At 53.4% G+C, this 21,602-nt stretch overlaps 1 protein-coding gene across 1 annotated transcript in view; it reads left to right on the top strand.

Annotated features, from left to right (window-relative positions):
- The window catches only part of LOC120882450, a 165,715-nt gene that overhangs the window by 135,231 nt on the left and 8,882 nt on the right, over positions 1 to 21,602 (top strand). Inside the window, 13 exon segments of the mRNA XM_040266466.1 lie at positions 669 to 833; positions 4,587 to 4,755; positions 5,181 to 5,365; positions 5,588 to 5,680; positions 5,839 to 6,043; positions 7,654 to 7,838; positions 7,920 to 8,017; positions 10,038 to 10,222; positions 14,497 to 14,702; positions 14,813 to 14,990; positions 15,883 to 15,992; positions 16,246 to 16,362; positions 16,507 to 16,648. Of these exon segments, the coding sequence (XP_040122400.1) occupies positions 669 to 833; positions 4,587 to 4,755; positions 5,181 to 5,365; positions 5,588 to 5,680; positions 5,839 to 6,043; positions 7,654 to 7,838; positions 7,920 to 8,017; positions 10,038 to 10,222; positions 14,497 to 14,702; positions 14,813 to 14,990; positions 15,883 to 15,992; positions 16,246 to 16,362; positions 16,507 to 16,648 (2,038 nt within the window).

The following is a 21,602-nucleotide window of genomic DNA, read 5'->3' as shown; positions in this document are numbered from 1 at the left end:
GTCCCAATAAAAACGTATTTACAAGAACAGGCGGTGAGCCAGATTTGGCCCATGAGCTGAAGTTTGCCAGCCCCCAACCTGTCCATCCACTCAGAGAGCATTTGTGGGTCTTACTTATGCCAGGCTCTGTTCTAGGTGCAGGGACAAGGACGGTGAAAGGGATAGACCAGGTGCCCGCCCTCCCGAAGCTCAGAGTCCCGTGGGTAGAAGAAGATAAACAAGACAGGGGTAGTGAATGCTATGAAAGAATGAAGCAGGGAGAGGGGACGAATGCAGAATGCGGTGAGAACAGCCAGTGCAAAGGCCCTGTGGCCGGAGCATGCTTATAGGTGTTTGAGGAGCACAGGGTGGCTTTTACAGAGAAAGCAAGGAGGTGAGGTTAGGAAGATAATGCACGTCCACAGGACCTGCCAAGGAGACCGGCTTCTCCTCCAAGTGCAATGGGAAGACAGAGGCTTTGAGCATGGGGACAGTGTCTGATTTGCATTTTTTTTTTTTTTTTAAGGTAAAATGGAGGAAGGGCTATAGGGTGGGACAGGAGTGGAGGCTGGGATAGGTTATTGAGACTGTCCTGGCATGAGGGCCTGTCACCTGGACCAGGGCCTAGCAAGAGGAAGCTGTGCTCCTGTGCCTCCCTGACCACCGACACCTCCGCCTTCTTGTTCCAGGCCCTCTTGGTCTCTGGGGAGCACACCCTGGGCAGTGGTGAGCTCCTGTTACACTCCAGATGCCAGCTAGGCCTCGCCCCAGACCCAGATCACGGCCTGCACCTCAGCCTGATGCTCCACAACCACAGTAGGTCCCGGACACATGACTACTCCGGGGAGCTGGAGGTAAGGTGGCTGCCTGCCCCAGAGGAAGAGAGCCTGATGACCATCTGTCCCGGTCTGGCCAGTGGACCACCACTGACTGGGCAGCCCTGCCATCTAGTGGCCAATGTTGGAACTGCAGACAGGCACACGGAGGGGGCCTGAGCTTACTTGTAGTGGGACCCCCTGAACCTGCCCACCCCCAACCCTCTGCCACCAAGACAAAACAGCTCCTCTGCTGCCCCAACACCAGCCCTTCCCATAACCAAGAGGCAATGGCTGGACTGCCTGGGTTTGAACCCCAGCCCGACCTCTTCCTAGCTAGCAATTTACCTCCCCTCTTTGTGCCTGTTTCCTCACCTGTAAAGTGGGGGGCAATCACTGCACCTGTCCTACCTCCCATGGGATTAATATTGTAAGGATTAAATATGTTACCATGTGTGTATTTCTTAGAACAGAGCCAGGTACAAAGCCAGCACTAAGGATTAGCTTCTTTTATTGTGTGGGTCTGTTCAGTCACTCAGTCATGTCTGACTCTTTGTGACCTCATGGACTGTAGCTCACCAGGCTCCTCTGTCCATGGAATTTTCCAGACAAGAATACTGGAGTGGTTGCCATTTCCTACTCCAGGGCATCTTCCTGACCCAGGGATTAAACCTGCATCTGTTGCATCAGCAGGTGGATTCTTTACCACTGCACCACCTGGGAAACCCCAGCTGCTATTATTATTGGCTATTATTGGCCCAGTCTTCTCTAATCTCTCCCTTTCCTGGCAGCCCAGGGAGGTAGAAAGGGTTCAATACCTGCTCTGCCCGCATCTGGCCAAACGGTATTGGAAAGGGACCTCTCTGAGCCCCATTTCCTTACCTGTAAGTGGGGGTCAGATATATTTCATAAGGTGGTCAGTGGGGTTCTGGGCACCCCTCCTCTCCACCCACACAGCATGGGTATAGAGTAGGTGCCCCATCAGTGCTGCCATATGCCTATCTCTGTGTCTCCCTGACCTTGACCTTGTGACTTTCCCTTTACAAGCCTCAATATTCCCCTCTGTCAAATGGGGACAAATCCCACCTCCTCTGCAGAAGTGTTGGGGAAAAAAGAGACAGAGCTCGCACAGCACACGCACACAGGAAGTGCTCATGCGCAGGGCATTTCCTGCCAGTGTCCAGAGCTGGACGAGGCGTTTCTGTGTCTGGAGCTCACCCAGCCCGTTTCCGAGCCCAGGAGCTGTGATGGTTTCGAAAGCGTTTTCCTTCCTGAGGCTTGCCAAGGCTGGCTCTCACTTCTCCGTTGGCCAGCCAGGCCGCCAGCCGCCCCCACATGTGTAATCCCAGTGCCCCCCCGGTTCACGTCTCCCGCAGTGGGTGGTCAGGGAGCGGCTGGTCCCTCTGCTTCCATCCCGAGCCCGTGGGTGGCTGCCTTTGACCGCTTCTCCCTTGCCCAGGCCCTCTCGCTCCATTCTGGGGTCTGTGGCATGGGGAGGGCTTTCTCAGCCTGGTTTGGTGTTCACACCAAATGGAGAAGAGGGACAAAATTCAGGGGGGCAGGCACTTACCCCAGCTGCTGGGGCCCCAGCCACTCAGTGACTAGGATGGAGCTCAGACGCAGGAGGCCTTCTACGAGGAACACCCCAGGTGTGGTCTGCAGATGCATGACCTCCCCCCCCACCCCGCCCCTCCCACTGCACCAGGCTCACTGCCCGAGCCTGTGAAATCTCCTAGGAATTCCTGGGCACCACTCCTCCCACCCACTCAGAAATCTGCTGGAAGGAGACTCAGGAAATGGCATGTTTTGCTAGCACCCTGAAGTGGATTCCTATGGCTAACAAATTACCCACCAACTGAGTGCCTTAACACGGCAGAGATTTCTTCTTTCACAGTTCTGGAGGTTAGAAGGCTAAAATCAAGGTGTCAGCGGGGCCATGCTCCCTCTAGAAGCTCCAGGAAAGAATCCTTCCTTGTCTCTTCCAGCTGCTAGGGGCTGCCAGCAATCCAGGAGTCGCTTCATTATCCCAATCTCTGCCTCTGTCTGCACATGGCCTTCTCCTTTTTTAATGTTTATTTTTATTTATTTGGCTGTGCTGGGTCTTGGTTGCAGCATGTGGGATGTAGTTCCCTGACCAGCGATTGAACTCGGGACCCCTGGAGAAGGAAATGGCAATCCACTCCAGTATTTTTTTAAAAAATATTTTATTTATTTGGCTATACCAGGTCTTAGTTGTGGTATGAGATCTAGTTCCCTGACCAGGAATTAAACCCGGGCCCCCTGCACTGAGAGCATGGAGTCTTAGCCACTGGACCACCAGGGAAGTCCCCACCTGGCCTTCTTATAAGGACACCAGTCATTGGATTTAGGTGTCCTTATATGACTTCATCGCAAATGTATTTCATCTGCAAAGGACAGACATGCAAATGACCCCACGTTCACAGGTACCAGGGGTTAGAGTTCCATCAGATCTTTTTGAGGAACACAATTCAACCCATAACACACCTCCTGCACACATTCACACAAATACACACACACACACGAATTCTGACTCCTGATAAATTTTGAGAACCACTGTTCTACCTCTGATCTTACAGATTTTGAAACTGGGGTAACACACTCTGGGCTGCACCGCTTGGGAGATGCAGTATTTGGACCAGAATACAGAGGAGCTGAGTTCAGGCCTGAGGGGGCTCGCCTCCCCGACAACTGCATCTCAGTCAGCCTGCTGCCTCCCCTCCCCCTGGGTCTCCCTCAGGGTTCCTTCCCTTTAGGCCGCTGAGGGTTTTCCTGACTCTGCCCCACCCTGGGTCGGGAAGATCCCCTGGAGAAGGAAAAGGCAGCCCACTCCAGTATTCTTGCCTGGGCAGTCCCGTGGATGGAGGAGCCTGGAGGGCTGCATACAGTCTATGGGGTCGCAAGAGAGTCAGACGCGGCTGAGCACACACGTTCAGTACTATTTTATTGGCATGTCATGAGTTGTTCCAGACAGTTGTTCCACTGGCTGTCCATGGGGGTTGCTAAGAGTGGGACACAACTTGGTGATTGAACAGCCACCCGTCTTGTGTCCCCTCCTGTCTAGGCTGGTGGCTACAGGGGCTGGGATGAACTGCTCAGGCGCCACCCACCATGTCTCCTTGACCTTGCAGAGACATTTGCAGTGGTTCTCCTGCAAACACGGAAAACCTTGCTGGGCGGGGGAGACACCCAGGTGCTGGGGATGTTAAAATGCCAGGGTCCAGCCCTTTGCCCAGTCAGTTAGGTCAGAATCTCTGGGGTGAGGCCTGAGCATCAGGAATTCTTAAGCCGTCTGGATGCCGTGTCCGTGCACAGTTAGGTCCCTGGATGTGGATTTTAATAAGCATTTATGCAGTCAGTAGGGATTCTGAGCCCTGTGCTTCCCTGGTGGCTCAGACGGTAAAGAATCTGCCTGCAATGTGGGAGACCCGGGTTCAGTCCCCGGGTTGGGAAGATCCCCTGGAGGAGGGCATGGCAACCCACTCCAGTATCCTTGGCTGGAGAATTCCATGGACAGAGGAGCCTGGCGGGGTACAGTCCATGGGGTTGCAAGAGTCAGACATGACTGAGCGAGTGCGCGTGAGCATGAGCTGAGGCCTGTGGCAGGGTCGTCGGGTGAGAGGGACCCAGCGCTTGCTTCTGAAGGTATGGGGTGGGGTGGGCATTGCCTTTCCCCGGGAAGGTTCAACCTGTCTCCCCAGCCACTTCTCCCCAGGTCTGGGGCAGCAGAGGGCAGGGGCCAGGTCCCACTCAGGCCTCTGCCCTCTCCCCCAGCTCCGTGGCCCCAAAGCTCAGTGGCTTGGCCTGCTGGGCCGCGTCTCCACCTCGGCTTCTCGAAGCCTGCTCCATCTGGAGGGAAGTGTGGACGACGGGGATGAGAAAGTGAGGCTGTCAGTGTCTCGGGCCCCTAACTGCCTCCAGGCCTCGGTGGCCCATGAGGAAGGTGAGTGGAGGCTCTGGGTGTGGCTCGGTGGGGCTCAGCTTGGCCTAGGAGAAGTCAGAGATTGGGGTGCTGTGAGCTCAAAAGTCAAAGGCAACCCTGGTAGGGCTTCGTGGCCCCCCACAGCCAGGAGGAGAGGAGCTCTCCATGGCTATCTGGATTGACTGTGATGCCAGCAGAGGCTGGTGGAAGGTCTGGATCAGAGGTGGGTGTGGGGATGGGGAAGAAACCAGGCTTTGGGGGTGGGGTGGGGGGTCCGAAGGTTGACGTAGGCAGCTCAGTTTGAGGCCCTCAAGTCCCAGGGCCGTTGAGCCTCTGCCTGTGGGCAGTGGGGAGCTGTAGGAAGCTGTGCAGTGCCAGAGGAGCGGGCAACTGGGAGGTGGACGGACGAGTCCCGGGCTCAGCTGCAGGTCCCTTCCTGGCCCCAGGGAGCCAAGAGGAGAGCGTGCTGCTGCGGGCCTGTGCCCACAGGCGGGCGGCAGAGGTGGAGGCCCTGCTCCAGGACCAAGGGCAGCCCGTCCAGCCGCTGGTTCGCCTGACCCTGGAGGCTGCCAACCAGAGCTTCCGCTTGGCTGCACACGGCTGCCAGGGGACCCTGCTGGGCCACATGGAGGTGAGATGGCTGGGGGTGGGGGAGGGGTGGCCCTTCCTACCACCCCCACCTGAGCCCTACCCTGAGGTCACAGGCCCAGGCTCCCTGAATCCAGTGGAGCCAAGGAAAGCGGAGGCAGACAGCCCATAGCGTGGCACACAGGTCCGCAGCCCTGCTGCTGGCAGCAAGAGCTTTCTGCCCGCTGCATTCCCAGGGGGCCAGCCTGTCCCTCTGTGTCCGCAGTCCAGGCTGGCTGCTCTCGGGTCCCAGGTGCAAGCCGGGCTGGAGAAGAGGATCCACAGCTTGGACGCCTACGTGAGACGGTTCCAGCGCCTGGTGGGTAGAATGCACTTGGGGTGTCGCTAGAGAAGGGAGGGAGTGTGGGGCTGAGTGGGGTTGTTGCTCTGCTCTGTCTGGGGCCCCCTCTGAGGACACAAGGGGTGCAGGTGGCCCCAGACCCTCACGCTGATCCAGCCTCTGTTCTCCCTGCCCAGGTGCAGCCAGCGGGCACCCTGGATGGCATGGCTGGCCCACTTCTGCAGCTGTGCCAGGCAGGGCTAGGGGCCGTGCGGGATGGCAGCAGGGCAGTGGCTGCGCTGTGGGGCCTGAGCCCTGCCAGGTGGGCGCTCACCCTCCACATGCAGCTCTCCCTGGAGAGGCTGCGGGCGGGGCTGGAACAGCTGCAGAAGGAGCTAGAACGTGAGTACAGGGGTGGGAGGGTGTGACTGTGCCCTGATTGAACCATGCCTGACCCCAGGGCCCCTGACCCAGGCCCCTCACACTTGGCCCGGGGCACTGGTTCAAGCAGGAAGGCCACCGGATTTCCAACAGGCCTGCACCCCAACTTCCTTCAGAGTCCTCTGCCTTATTTCTCATGGACCTACGCCCTTCAGACTTGGGGAGCAGTGTGCATTTTTTAAAGAAGGAGTCTACTGATTTATTGCTGTTTTTGGCTGTGCCAGGTCTTTGTTGCAGGGCAGGCTTTTCTCTAGTTGCAGCGAGCGGGGCAGGGGGGCTACTCTCTAGCTGTGGTGCACAGGCTTCTCGTGGTGGAGCGCGGGCTCTAGCTGAGGGGTCTTCAGTGTTGCGGCACATGGACTCAGTAGTTACAGCTCCCAGGCTCCATAGTTGCACTGCACGGGCTCCTTGGCATGTGGGATCTTCCCCGACTGAGAACAGAACCCACGTCTCCTGCACTGCAGGCAGATTCTTAACCACTGAGCCACCGGGGAAGCCAGCCGTGTCCGTTCTTGTAGGTCTCCGAGCTCACATCCCTCGTGCTCACCGCCTTATTTCTTCTGGGACCTCTGCCCGAGTTTCTTCAGCCTCTGCCTGAATTCTTTAGGGCGTACAGCTTTATTTCTGCAAAGCCCACTGCTGTAGATTCCAGGGCCTGTTTCTGGTTCTGCAATAAGCACCAGGGAGGCCACGCCGGTTGTGACGGCTGCTGTCCCTAGCGCCCTCCTGGCGACACCGGGACCCTCCAGCCTCTCCCAGGGTCCGGGAGCACCAGCTGGCCCAGTGGGGGACCCCAGGACCCTGCCCAGCACCAGGGTGGCCATCCTGAGAGTGGCCGGTGCTTGGGCCAGACTGGCCGTTCAGCATCCTCTCACCCCTGCTTGTGTGTCTAGTCAGAATCCCAGGGCCACCCTGGCCTCGATGACTCACTAGGACTCGGCTCTCAGCTTGGAGCTGCACCTGCAGCCGTAGGGCCAAGAAGCAGAGCCAGACTGTGGAGGGACAGGTGTAGAGGAGGCTCCAGGGAGATCCCCCCCCAACAACGAGCTCCCAGACTTGTCCCCCAGTGGGGGTGCACAGAATGCCCTCAGCACCCCCAGCTTCAGATTGTGGCAACACATGTCAGACATCAACTGCCCAAGGGAGCTCACTAGAGGCTCCACACCCAGGCTTCTCATTGCAGGTCAGTCAGGTGGGAGCCCCTGCCTGGCACAGACAGATGTCACAGATTCACAGAAGGAAAGGGGGTGTTCAGCGTGTTGTCTGTGCACCCCAGGCCCAGGAAGGCCCTCTCACTAGGTCTGGGAATGGTAGGACGCCCCCAGAACCCAGCCAGGGGCCGCCCTGCGAACAGGCCTTGCAGACGGGCAGTCTGGGCCTGCTGGGTGGATGTCCACAGTCTCTAGTGCCGCCACCTCATTCTAGGTTGCAGGCTCTATTTCCTTCCTGGGGGCCCGGGTCGTCTGGGAGAGGCGGGCTGGTTTCCCTGCATGGGCCTGGGAGGCGGCCAGCAGCGTGCACCTGCCGCCAGGCCCAGGAGGCCTCACGGGGGGCGGTGGCTGCCTTTGCAGGGCCCCTGGCCACGCTGAAGGACGCCTACCTGGAGGTGACGGTGCAGCCGCTGGACGGTGTATGGCGGGAGTGGGCAGAGGAGGCCCTGCGGCAGCTGCAGGCCTGGGTGTCCGGGATGCCGGGCACCTGGGGGTCCGGGCCCCTCGGGACAGTGCTGGAGGCCACAGGGGGCGCCCTGGAGCTGGTGAGGTGGGGCACAGGGGCGGGAGGTGGCCTGTCAGGCGGGGATGGCCCTGACTGCTCTCGCGGCCCCCACCCCATCCAGGCCGCCCACCAGATGCTGTCTTGGGCCGACGCCACGCTCTCACGGGCACTGAGGCAGCTCTGCAGACCCCTATTGCACCTGTACAGCTTCTCGGCCAGGTGACTCTTCCCCTCCGAGGCCCTGCCCCATGCCAGGCACACCTTCTACCTCATCCACTCCCCTTCCAGAGGCATTTTCATCTCCATTTTACAGATCAGAAAACTGAGGTCTGGTCTTCATTCTGCAGATATTTTATAAGCGCTCTCTCTGAGCAGGTGGGGTTTTAGATGCTGCAGACGCAGTGGTGAGTGGGACAGGTTCTGGCCCTCCCCCTGGCTGCCTGGGGAGACAGTGACCAGGTTATCTGCCCCTCGGGGGCAGCAAGCCTTTCTGTAAACGGCCTGAGAAGTGATGTGTACAGGTTTTGTAGCTAGCTGGCCTCTCATGTAGCCTTGGTCTTTTGTTTCTGTTAAGAATTCTTTGAACATGTCAAAGCCATTCTTAGCTTGTAGGCTGTCCAAAAACAGGACACAGGCTGGATTTGGCTACAGACCGTAGTCTACCCACCTTTGAGGTAGTGTGTGTGCCAAGTCGCCTTAGTCAGGTATGACTCTGTGACCCATGGATGTGACCCGCCAGGCTCCCCGGTCCATGGAATTTTCCAGACAAGAATACTGGAGTGGGTTGCCTTGCCCTTCTCCAGGGGATCTTCCCGACCCAGGGATTCTCTTACATCTCCTGCACTGGCAGGCAGGTTCTTTACCATTCGTGCCACCTGGGAAGCCCCTGAGTTAGTATGTTATCTAAATGCCACAGGAAAAAAAAAGGACATGGGGCATTTTTTAAACATTAATCTTTAAATGAATTGATTAGTTTGGCCATGTGGCGCAGCATGCAGGATCTGAGTTCCCGAACCAGTGACTGAACCCACGCCCCCTGCGGTGGAAGCGCAGAGTCTTAACCACTGGACTGCAAGGGAAAACACTGATGGGAGCATTTTAAAGAGTGAGGCCATGGTTGGCTTCAGTGAGAAGGCAGCATTTGAGCCTTGAAGGGTGAGGAAGTGAGCTGGGTGTAGTCATGGGAAGAGAGTTCCAGGAGGAGGGCAAAGCCTGTGCAAAGGCCTGGGGGAGCAATTGCACCTGCTGCTGGAGGAGTATGAAGGAAGCCAGGGGGAGCAGTTAGGGAGATAACGGGCTTCTGGAATGCACAGGAGGTTTTGAGCTGAGGAAGGACATGCTCTGCCTTTCATTTAATAAGATCCCTCTGGCCCCCATGTAGAGAATAAAGACTGGGGGCAGGAAGCGGGGGACACAGGTGGGGAGCCCAGTTTAGAATGGTCCAGGCAAGATGGGAGGGTGGCTGCACCGGGCAGGGGCAGCCATGGAGGAGCGTGAGGCAGTCAGACTCTGAACCAGCCTGTAGGACTGGCCGACAGATTGGATGTAGGTGGTGAAAGAGAAGAGGCGGGGATGACTCCAAGGGTTTGGGCTTTGATACTGAAAGGGTGGAGGGTTCATCTGTGGAGTAAGGGGGGTGACTGGGGTACAGGGATCAGCTTAGAGCTTTTTTAGTTGCCTGTGGCTGCTGCAGCAAGTTACTAAAAGTTCAGTGGCTTGATGCAACACAGATGCAGTATCGTGTGGTTGCAGGGGTCAGAATTTCAAAATGAATTTCAGGTTCTTTCCTTCCCTTTTCCAGCTTCTACTGGCCACCTTTCCTTGGCTTGTGGCCCCTCCTCCATCTCTAAAGCCAGCAGTATAGCAGCTTCTCCCCTCTGACCTTTGTCCTTATATCTTTCCTCTGATCCTCCTGCCTCTTACAAGGTCCACTGTGATTCCACTGGCCACATGTTTAACCTGTCTCAGAATCTTTAGTGTGGTCACACCTACAAAGTCCCTTTGGCCACCTAAGATGATGTAGCCTTTCAGCGGCTTGGGCGTCTTTGGGGCTCTTGTTCGGCCTGCTGTGCTGGAAGTGGGTGGCGTGGGGCTCCTTTCTGGCCTGTTGAGTTTGAGTTGCCCTCCGGACACCCCACTGAGGCAAGCTGTCTTTCTGAGGCCTGGGCCATCAAGCACTTTGGGAAGGGTCGGGAGGCCTTCATGCTGGGGTCTCCCAGCTCCTCTGTGCTCCCTCCAGGGACCACTCAGTGGTGGTAATGCTGCCGATGCTGCCGGCAGGGGACGAGCCCCTGGATGTGGCCCGCGTGACCAGCCACCTGGTGGAAGAGCTGCTGCTGCGGCCACTCCGAGCGCTGTACGGGACCAGTGTGCTGGCCGAGTACCACCGGCTCAAACATGGCCTGCTGGGGGCCCCCTCTGGATGTAAGTCCTGTGCTCCTCCTCTCTGGGAGCCCCTCTGCCCTTTGGGATGCAGCGGCCTGACCCGGCAGGGACAGATGGACAGTGGGACCATCCCCTGCTACGACAGGGACACCCTAGCATCACGGTGCTGGGCCCATCTGCTCCCAGGCTGAGTGCGAGGCTACTGGGCTTCCCAGGGTCACACAGGACTAGGGCTGGGCTGCAGATCCAAGGCATTTGTCCAGAAAGTCACAGCCTGAGCCTGAAGCCCAGCATGGAAGCATGGCGAGCGACTGAGGACCAGGCCAGCTCCCTCCGGGGGGGACTCTGCAGGAAAAGCATAAAACAGACCTCCAGTTGCAGCCAGAAGGCCACTAATCGAGTCCAGACTGTCAGGCAAGACTTCGAGCCAGAGGCAGGGCCAGGAGCAGACACAACTCTGGGGGCTGGGACCGCCTGGGAGTTTGCGTTCTCTCCTCCAAGTGTGTGCTGGCGAGCCGTCCCACCTCTCTGCCACCCGGAGGGGCAACGTGGCTCACTTGGGAGGTAACGGGTGTATGCCTTTGGCGCCTGGGAGGGTCTCAAGTCAGTGGGCAGGGCTTGGAGAGGAGTAGTGGGTAGCCTGGGGGGTCTTGTGATCGCACAGGTGAGGACAGGTGGGAATGCGGGCAGGTGAGAGCCACCGGAGTCAGGGGTACTTGTCTGGCAGGCAGCGGGGCAGCTAGAAACAGCTCGGTCCCCAGGTTCCACATGTGTGACCTGGGGTCAGCTTATGACCTTCGGCTCTGACACCTGACAGAGGGACCCCCTCCTTGTGAGGCTACCATGGGCTGGCCTGGGTGTGTGTTCAACAGACGGGGCTTCTCTTATCTGCTCCCTACCCAAGCCTCTGCTCCTCTGCTGGCCCGGTAGGTCAGAACCGCCCTGTCTCAAGCCCCCTTCTGCTCACTGTGAAGAGGGCAGGGCCTGGCCCAAGTGGCACCTCCCTCCTGTGGGACAGAGCCTTTGTACTTTTTCTTAAAATAGTGATTGTGTCTCTTTGCTGTAGCTTCAGTGAGGTTACAGTCCACCTGCTACCCAGGTCTTTTTTGAACTGTGGGTACAATTCAACAAATTCTGACCCTTCCGTCAAGGGTGACAAGAAATGAGAGACAAATGGAAAAATGCCATTTGCATTCATCTTTATAAATAAAATGACGTGGTCAGTTCAGTTTGGAGGCAGAGGTGTGGTTCAGTTCAGTTTAGTCGCTCAGTCATGTCTGACTCTTTGCGACCCCATGAACTGCAGTACTGCAGGCCTCCCTGTCCATCACCAACTCCCGGAGTTCACCCAAACCCACGTCCACTGAGTTAGTGATGCCATCCAACCATCTCATCCTCTGTCGTCCCCTTCTCCTCCTGCCTTCAGTCTTTCCCAGCATTTGGGTCTTTTCAAATGAGTCAGTTCTTCGCAGCAGGTGGCCAAAGTGTTGCAGTTTCAGCTTCAACATCAGTCCTTCCAATGAACACCCAGGACTGATCTCCTTTAGGATGGACTGGTTGGATCTCCTTGCAGTCCAAGGGACTCTCAAGAGTCTTCTCCAACACCACACTTCAAAAACATCAATTCTTCGGCGCTCAGCTTTCTTTATAGTCCAACTCTCACATCCATACATGACCACTGGAAAAACCATAGCCTTGACTAGACGGACCTTTGTTGGCAAAGTAATGTCTCTGCTTTTGAATATGCTATCTAGGTTGGTCATAACTTTCCTTCCAAGGAGTAAGCGTCTTTTAATTTCATGGCTGCAAACAAATCACCATCTGCAGTGATTTTGGAGCCCAGAAAAATAAAGTCAGCCACTTTCCCCATCTATTTGCCATGAAGTGATGGGACTGGATGCCATGATCTTAGTTTTCTGGATGTTGAGCTTTAAGCCAACTTTTCCACTCTCCTCTTTCACTTTCATCAAGAGGGTCTTTAGTTCTTCACTTTCTGCCATAAGGGTGGTGTCATCTGCACATCTGAGGTTATTGATATTTCTCCCAGCAAGGAACCTGGTGTAAATCCTTTTGTTGTTTTCTGAAGTATGGATGTCACTGATTTATAATATTGTGTTAATTTCTGCTGTACAGCAAAGTGACTCAGTTATACATATGCTTTTTAAAAATATTCCTTTTCATTTATGGTTATTGATATGGAATATAGCTCCCTATGCTATCCATACATGCATTGTTGATCTGTCCTACATGTAATAGTTTGCTTCTACTGATCCCAACCCCAGTCCTTTCCCCACCCCTCCCCTTCCCGCTCGGCCACAGTGAGTCTGTTCTGTGGATAGGCTCATTTGCGTCATGTTTTGGATTCCACATGCTAGTGACATATGGCATTTGTCTCTGTTTATTTTATATTGGAGTATAGTTGAGTAACAGTGTTGTGTTTATTTCAGGAGGACAGCAAAGTGATTCAGTTACACATGTGCACGCATCTTGTTGTTTAGTCTCAAAGTTGTGTCTGACTCTTTTGCAATCCCATAGACTGCAGCCCGCCGGGCTGCTCTGTCCATGGGGTTTCCCAAGCAAGAATACTGGAGTGGGTTGCCATTTCCTTTTCCAGGAGCTCCTCCTGACCCGGAGATCAACCCTGCATCTCCCGCACTGGCAGGTGGATTCTTTATCGTGGAGCCACCTGGGAAGCCCATACATATATCTTACTCGTTTTCAAATTCTTTTCCCATTTAGGTTGTTACATAATATTGAGCAGAGCTCCCCGTGCTATAGAGCAGGTCCTTGTTGTAGGTCATCTGTTTTAAATATAGTGGTATGTATTGGGTTGGCCAAAAAGTTCACTCTGTAACATCTTACAGAAAAACCCAAAAGTTCCTTTTAGCCAACCCAGTACATGTCAGTCCCAAACTCTCGTAACTGTCCCTCCCCCTACCCGACCCCTCTGGTGTCTGTAAGTTCATTCTCTAAGTCTGTGAGTCTGTTGCTCTTTTATAAATAAGTTCATTTGTATCTCTGTTTTTTTTTTTTTAAGATTCTACACATAAGATATGTCTGTCTTTCTCTGTCTGACTTCACTCAGTATGACCATCTCTGGGTCCATCCATGTTGCTGCAAATGGCATTATTTCATTCCTTTTAATGGCTGATATTCCACTGTATACACGTACCCCATCTTCTTTATTTGTTCATCTGTTGATGGATGTTTGTTTCCATGTCTTGGCTCTTGTGAACAGTGCTGCTATGAACACAGGGCTGCATGTAAATTTTTGGATTAGAGTTGTCTGGATATATGCCCAGGAGTGGGATCGCTGGATCATGTGGTAATTCTATTTTTACTTTTCTGAGCAACCTCCATACTGTTTTCCATAGTGGCTGCATCAACTTACATCCCCACCAACAGTGTAGGAGGGTTCCCTTTTCTCCATATCCTCTCCAGCATTTACGGTGGTTTTTCATGAGAGCCATTCTGACCAGTGTGAGATGGTGTTTCACTGTAGTTTTGACTTGCATTTCTTGAATTATTAATGATGTTGAGCATCTTTTCATGTGCCTGTTGGCTATTTCTTCTTTAGTGACATGTTTATTTAGGTCTTCTGCACATTTTTCTATTTTTTTTTTTTTATTGAGCTGTATGAACTGTTTTATATTTTGGAAATTAAGCCCTGGTTGGTCACATCGGTTTGCAAACGTTTTCTCCCATTCCGTAGGTTGTCTTTTCATTTCGTTCATGATTTCCTTGGCTATGTAAAAGCTTGTAACTTTAATCAGGTCCCATTTGTTTCTGCGTATTTCTATCGCCTTGGGAGGCTGCAGGTCGTCCATTTAAAGTGTCCAATTCAGGGGCCGGTGTGCATCCATCAACAAGGTCAACTACAGAACCTTCCTTACCCCCAAAAGACACCCTGCATCCCTTAGCTGTCTGTCCCCATCCTTCAACTACACCCCAGTCCACTTTCCGTCTGTGGATCTGCCTGTTACAAACTATATGAACGGCATCATGTAACATGTGCCCAGGCTTCTCACTTGGAGTTTCCAAGGGTCCCCAGTACTAAAACGTGCATCACCCCTCGGTTCCTTCTTGTTGCCGACTTGGCTGTAGACTGTTCACTTCGGGGCATCCCTAGAGCTCAAGTTGTCTAGAAGCTGGGGTTCCTGGAGACAGACCCCACTCCCCAGGTGGGCTGCCCCTGAGGACACCAGCCAAGGAGCAGGGACGCCCTGGGCTGCCCTGTGGGCTCCAGGCCCCCCACCACCCTGCAGCCGGCTCAGTGGGCCCCACTCACCCTGCCTCTGGCTTATTCTCCCCAGACCACGCCGTGGTAGCCGGGGCCAGGTACATGGTGACCTTTGACGGCCGGGTGTGGGGCATTGGGGACCGCTGTGGCAGCCTGCTGCTGGCCCAGGACTTTGCTCACGACACGTTCTCGCTGATGCTAACCCGGGCGGGCTCGGGGCTCACATCACTGACCGTGGGGCTGAACCACACCATCCTCGCCCTCTACCCCAGCCTGAAGGTGAGCCTGGTGAGTGGGGTGGGAAGGTCACCGGCCATCTTTTCTGCCTCCCGCCATGTCCACATGCATGTGCCCCGTGAAGCCTGTCTGAGCCCCCGTCTGGCCCACAGACCTACAGGCTGTACAGCAACTCCCTGCCTGGGGACAGCTGTCTGGACAGGGACCTGCCTCCAGCCAAGACCAGGAGGGACGAACCCAGAATTGAACTGACCAGTGAGGATGGCGTCTCCATCACCTGCGACGTCCCCACCGGCCTCTGCAGCCTGACTCTGAGCATCTGGCAGCACGGTGGGTCTGGGCCCCCGCTGGCAGCCTCCGAGTCGGTGCAGTCAGCTTCCGGGGCTGAGGCTGACCGATCCCAGCGGGCAGTTACTCCGTGTCCTTGGGAGGGTGAGGGTGGGAAGCCCAGGGATGCTCTTGGGCCTCTGCTGGTCCTGGGGGTTCACAACCTGAGCGGATATCAGAACAGCCCAGAACTGGAAGAGGTGCAAAGCCCATCTCTTCCAGCTTTGATCACGGTCAGTGCTGGGACAGCCCCTACCTCAGGGAGTGCGTGCACGCTAGGTCGCTTCAGTCGTGTCCGACTCTGCGACCCTATGGGCTATAGCCCGCCAGGCTCCTCTGTCCATGCGATTCTCCAGGCAAGAGTATTGGAGTGGGTTGCCATGCCTTCCTCCAGGGGGGATCTTCCTGACCCGGGGATCGAACTGAGGGGTGTACAACTCTGGGTGCGGCCGGCTGGTTGACCGTTGCCCTGATTTAGGAGCTACGCTGCATGGTCAGCTCCTTCTTTGATCCCCCCACTGTTGTTCCCTGGGACAGGTGACCCACGTTACTCTGCTCACCCCCATGTCCCCAGCCTTGAGCAGCGGTGCCAGGTTTTGAGCCCAGGGCTCTGACCCCACGTTCTGCCCCCTCCCCTTGACCTGGTTGGGCCATCCCAGGAACACTGAAGAGCTTGCATCCCGGCCACTTGGGAGAGGGCTAGTGGACAGGGAAGGGCCCGGGAGGGGAACAGAAGCTTCCTTCACCATCCTTATTCTCCTCTCCCTCTGGAGAGAAGGTTCAAAGCCAGGGCTGGTGTTTAGGGAGGTCAGCCTTGGAGGATGCAGGGTCTGGCCATGCCCACGACCCTGGCCAGCGGGCTCTCACAGCCCGTCCTGCCTTCCCTGCCCCACAGGCCTGTCTGCCGGCCTCCTGGGCACCAATGACAATGAGGCTGGCAACGAGCTGATGCTGCCGGACGGCACGGTGGCCAGCAGCCTGGAGGAGTTCACCCTGGCCTGGCAGGTGAGCTGCTGACCAGCCCGCCCTTCTGCGGGCCTGGGCATCATCACTAGGATGCTGGGGGTGGAGAGGGAACCATCCGTGTGGATTGGCCGTGCGCCTGAGCAGTGTGGGGACCTCATCTCCAGGGCTTCAGAGGTTCTCCATCCTAGGCCGAGGGGGTGGTGGTCCCCTCCTGCAGCTGGGGCACTCAGTGGAGGCGCCCAGGAGACAGAGGTCCAGGCAGGAGGCCTGAGTCTTGGGTTCACACCCCCAGGTGGCTGGTGACTGCAGAGCTGTGGAGAAGACTCGGCCAGCATGCCTGGAACAGAGCCCCACCTGCCGAGCCTTTTTCCACGACCCCCACTCCAGCCTGGCGAGCTGCTTCGGAGTGGTGAGTGTGTGGCCGCGGAGGCCGTGCAGCAGGTGGACCGTGGGATAGAAGAGACCCTCACCCCGATCTAGCCTACGCCCCTCCTCTATGCTACTCCCCAGGGTGCAGTGGGCAGGGACACTGACTCTGGGTGCTGGATTTCAGGTAGACCCAACACCCTTCCTCAGCCTGTGCGCCCGGGACACCTGTGGCACCCAGGAGCGCCAGCCTGCTTGCACCCTGGCCGCCGCCTACGTCCACCTGTGTGCCAGGGGCTTCGTGCCCATGGACCCGCCTCCACAATGTGGTGAGTGGCCGCGGCAGCAAGCACTCTGACCCCCTGCTTCCATCCCGGAGGGAAAACCTATTCCTCTCTCTTCGCTTCTGCCCCAAGGACACACACTCAGTTGTTGTACAGTGAGCTAAAAGGCAAAGCAAAGTTATGTGCAAAGGAGCACTTTTTAAAAAAAATTTAACTTTTATTTGGCTGGGCCAGGTCTTCGTTGTGGCACGTGGGCTCCAGCTCCCTAACCAGAGAAGTCCCAGGAGTTATTAAGAAAGTTACTAAGAAAGACAAAAAGGGGCCCCAGACTCGGTCTAGTGAGCCTGGTGACCTCTGGTGCAGGAGACGAGAGCTTGGGGAGGTCAGGCAGCTGCTGAAAATAGTAGCCACAGGCCTGCCCTTAGAGGATGTGAATATACACGCCCTACAAGGTCTGGAAACCCTCGGGCACACCTGCAACCAAGTCGTGTGCGATTCCCATGGCTCGTGTCCCACTACCCAGACAGGGAGGTTGGCGACTGCAGCAGACAGTGGCCGTGGGTCCCTGATACTGGAGCAAGTGTCCATGACACCTGTAAGAGAACAGTTAGGCAGGCTTTACTGGGGGTCTGGAGATGCAGGGACCACTGCAGTAGGGGCAGAAAGACTGGGCTCATCTCTTCACAAGGAGAAGTGGGCATTTAGAGTCCAGGAGCAGGGGGGAGAAGGGGTCAGTGGATGGAAGATTACTAAAAGGAAAGATCAGGGGTCAGGGAGATTCTGGCTAAACTGACCTAACAGAAGTGTTGCTGAAGGCAGGCTAGGGAGATCAGACATCACCCAGTTGCAGAGGTCAAGGTGATTAGCTCTGGAAGATCCTGATAAAGGGACTGACCTGCTGAAACTGGACAATGAAGACATGAAGCCCAAAAGTCAGGACCTAGTTGAGAAGAGTTCTAAAGGAGCCTGAGTAGAGTCTGGTCAAGGAGAAAGTCTTTCTCCAAGACTTTTGGATGCTAGCATGAAAGATTATCAAAGATGATCACAATTCCAGAACTGATTTCTAGAAATGAAAAAAAATTCACAGAAATTTAAGACAACACATTATTGAACCAGGCGATCTTTCCAGAAACCAATGTCTGGGGCTGGGAATTTGTTATGTAAGTAAATATTGATAGGTGTCAATATTCTATAACATAACATTTAGGTGACAAAAATGTATTAATTCGTCTCTGGTCTGCTGCTGCTAAGTCGCTTCAGTCGTGTCCGACTCTGTGTGACCCAATAGACGGCAGCCCACCAGGCTCCCCCGTCCCTGGAATTCTCCAGGCAAGAACAGTGGAGTGGGTTGCCATTTCCTTCTCCAATGCATGAAAGTGAAAAGGGAAAGGGAAGTCGCTCAGTCGTGTCCGACTCTTCACTACCCCGTTGACCGCAGCCTACCAGGCTCCTCTGTCCATGGGATTTTCCAGGCAAGAGTACTGGAGTGGGGTGCCATCGCCTTCTTGCTAATAGCAAAAGAGAAAATTAACTGGAAAATATGAGAAGAGGAAGATGAAGTGAGAACTTTAGAATGAGAAAGTTTTCAGATCCAGGAAGCACAGTGAGACTCCCCGGGCAGTCCAGTGGTTAAGACGCTGAGCTTCCAACGCAGGGCACGTGGATTTGATCCCTGGTCAGGGGACTAAGATCCCACATGCTGTGTGGTGCGCCCAGCCCCCACAAAAAAGCACAGTGTTTCCCAAACACTGTAAATAAACCTCTACCATGATGCATGGAACTGTGGAAAACCCAAGCAGAGGTCCTCAGTGCCACCAAAACAAATGGAAAAGAGGTGATTTTTCAAGGAACCATTCTCTTACCAGCAATGACAGAAGATGGTGGAATAAGCCTTTACAGCATTAAGAGAAAATAATTGTCAACTTATATTCTACGCCCAGTTCAGGTGATATTTAAGATGGGACACTTCCAGCACTGAACTGCCTGAAAATGTCATTGGTGAGTTGTCCATTAGTGCTAAGGGACACGGCCGTGCATTCATTCACTTGCTGTTTGTGGCTGCTTTTGTGCTATGATGCGGAGTATTTGTGACCAAGACTCTCCAGCCACCAAGCCTAAAATATTTACTATCTGGCTCTTTACAGAAAATGTTGGCTGATCCCTGGTGTAGACCAAGGAAAGCAGAAGGAAATTAATGAATTATGAAGAAATGAACAATAGGATGGTTCAAGAGAGAAAAAAAGAGACGCACAAATAAATAGTACTAGGAACAAGGAGTCAAAACGACAGGTTTCAAAAGGGGACTCAACTTTGCTGATAAATTTCAAAACAAAATATTTCCCAGAAAAATACAATCTGCCCAAACTGATTGCAGTAGGAATATTAAAAATCTAAAAGTATCTCATAGCTGTTAAATTCACTGCATCTGTAGGCTGAAATGTACCCCTGAAAGACAACAGGTACGGTTTAGTGAAGAGTTGTTAGACATGACACCAAAAGCCTGATTCATAAAAGAGAAAAAAAAATAATCAGTAAATCGGACTTCATCAAAATTGTCTGCTGTTGCCTGTCAAAAGAATGGAAGAACAAAATCCTGGGAGAAAATACTTGCAAACCAGATACCTGACAAAGGACCCATATCTAGAATACAAGAACAACTCAAAATTTAACAGTGGATGAACCTAGAGCCTGTTATGCACAGTGAAGTCAGAAAGAGAAAAACAATATCAGATATTAATGCATACATATGGGAGCTAGGAGAAGGGTACTGATGAACCTATTTGTAGGGCAGGAACAGAGACACAGAGAGCAGACTTGTGGGCGCAGCAGAGGAAGGGCCAGTTGAGAGTGGCGCCGATGCGTGTGCACCGCCATATGTAAATGGCTGGCTAGTGGGGCGCTGCTGCACAGCACAGGGAGCTCAGCTGAGAGCTCTGCCACCGCCTGGGGTGGGGGATGGGCGCGCAGAGGGGGCGCAAGAGGGAGGGGACGTGTGTGTGCTTACGGCTGATTTACGCTGTATGGCAGAAACCAACCCAGCAATTATCCTCCCTTTGAAAACTTTCTATTGAAATATAGTTGATTTACAATGTTGTATTGGTTTCAGGTGTACAGCAAACTGGTTCAGTTTATATGTGTGTGTGTATATTTATATATCACTCTTTTTAGGTTCTTTTCCATTATAGTTTATGACACGATATTGAATTTAGTTCCCTGTGCTATACAGCAGGACCTTGTTATCTGTTACATTTATATACAGTAGTGTGGATATAATAATCCCAAACTCCTCTAATTTATCGCTTTCCCCTTTGATAACCGTGTTTCTTTTCTTAAAAAAAAAAAAAAAAAACCTAAAAACAAATTTAAGTCAAAAAACAATCTACATAGAAAATGGACAAGACACATGGAAACATTTCACCCACGACGGCAAATAAGCACCTGAAAAGATATTCAGCAGTACCAGCCAGTAGGAGAATGAGATAACACTTTACACACCTATTACAACAGTTAAAATGAAAAACAGGGACAGTACCAAATGCGGGCAAGAGTGTGGAGAAACTTGTTCTCATATATTGCTGTGGGCAGGTAAAATGCTACAGTCACTGGGAAAAAAGCTAAGCATACACTTACTATGTGATCCAGCAAATGCGTTCGTGGATATTATCCCAGAGAAATGAAAACAAGTGTTCACACAGAAACCTGTGTATGATTATTCATAGCACTATTATTCAGGTCAGTTCAGTCGCTCAGTTGTGTCTGACTCTGCGACCCCAAGAACTACAGCATGCCAGGCCTCCCTGTCCATCACCAACTCCTGGAGCTTGCTCAAACTCATGTCCATCAAGTCAGTGATGCCGTCCAACCATGTCATCCTCTGTCGTCCCCTTCTCCTCCTGCCTTCAATCTTTTCCAGCATCAGGGTCTTTTCCAGTGAGTCAGTTCTTCACATCAGGTGGCCAAAGTATTGGAGTTTCAGCTTCAGCACCAGTCCTTCCAATGAATATTCAGGACTGATCTCCTTTAGGAGGGACTGGTTTGATTTCCTTGCAAGGAAGGACTCTCAAGAGTCTTTTCCAACACCACAGTTCAAAAGCATCAATTCTTTGGTGCTCAGCTTTTTTTATAGTCCAACTCTCATATCCATACATGACTACTAGAAAAACCATAGCTTTGACTAGATGGACCTTTGTTGGCAAAATAATGGCTCTGCTTTTTAATATGCTGTCTAGGTTGGTCATAGCTTGTCTCCCAAGGAGCAAGTGTCTTAATTTCATGGCTGCAGTCACCATCTGCAGTGATTTGGGAGCCCAAGAAGATAAAGTGTGTCACTTTCCATTGTTTCCCCATCTATTTGCCATGAAGTGATGCCATAATCATGGACCAGATGCCATGATCTTCGTTTTTTGAATACTGAGTTTCAAGCCAGCTTTTTCACTCTTCTCTTTCACTTTCATCAAGAGGCTCTTTAGTTCTTCTTTGTCTTCTGCCATAAGGGTGGTGTCATCTGCATATCTGAGGTTATTGATATTTCTCCCAGCAATTTTGATTCCAGCTTGTGCTTCATCCAGCCTGGCATTTCACATGATGTACTCTGCATATAAGTTAAATAAGCAGGGTGACAATATACAGGCTTGACGTACTCCTTTCTGAATTTGGAACCAGTCTGTTGTTCCATGTCCAGTTCTAACTGTTGCTTCTTGACCTGCATACAGATTTCTCAAGAAGCAAGTAAGGTGGTCTGGTATTCCCATCTCTTGAAGAATTTTCCACAGTTTGTTGTGATCTACACAGCCAAAGATGGAAAAGCTCTATACAGTCAGCAAAAACAAGACCAAGAGCTGACTTAGGAAGCATCACTAAAAACAAAGCTAGTGGAGGTGATGGAATTCCAGTTGAGCTATTTCAAATTCTGAAAGATGATGCTGTGAAAGTGCTGCACTCAGTATGCCAGCAAATCTGGAAAACTCAGCAGTGGCCACAGGACTGGAAAAGGTCAGTT

Source organism: Oryx dammah, unplaced genomic scaffold, assembly GCF_014754425.2.
Source record: "Oryx dammah isolate SB20612 unplaced genomic scaffold, SCBI_Odam_1.1 HiC_scaffold_2, whole genome shotgun sequence".
NCBI classification, from domain to species: domain Eukaryota; kingdom Metazoa; phylum Chordata; class Mammalia; order Artiodactyla; family Bovidae; genus Oryx; species Oryx dammah.
Note: the sequence above shows the minus strand (reverse complement) of the source record. Positions and strands in the feature narration are given on the sequence as shown.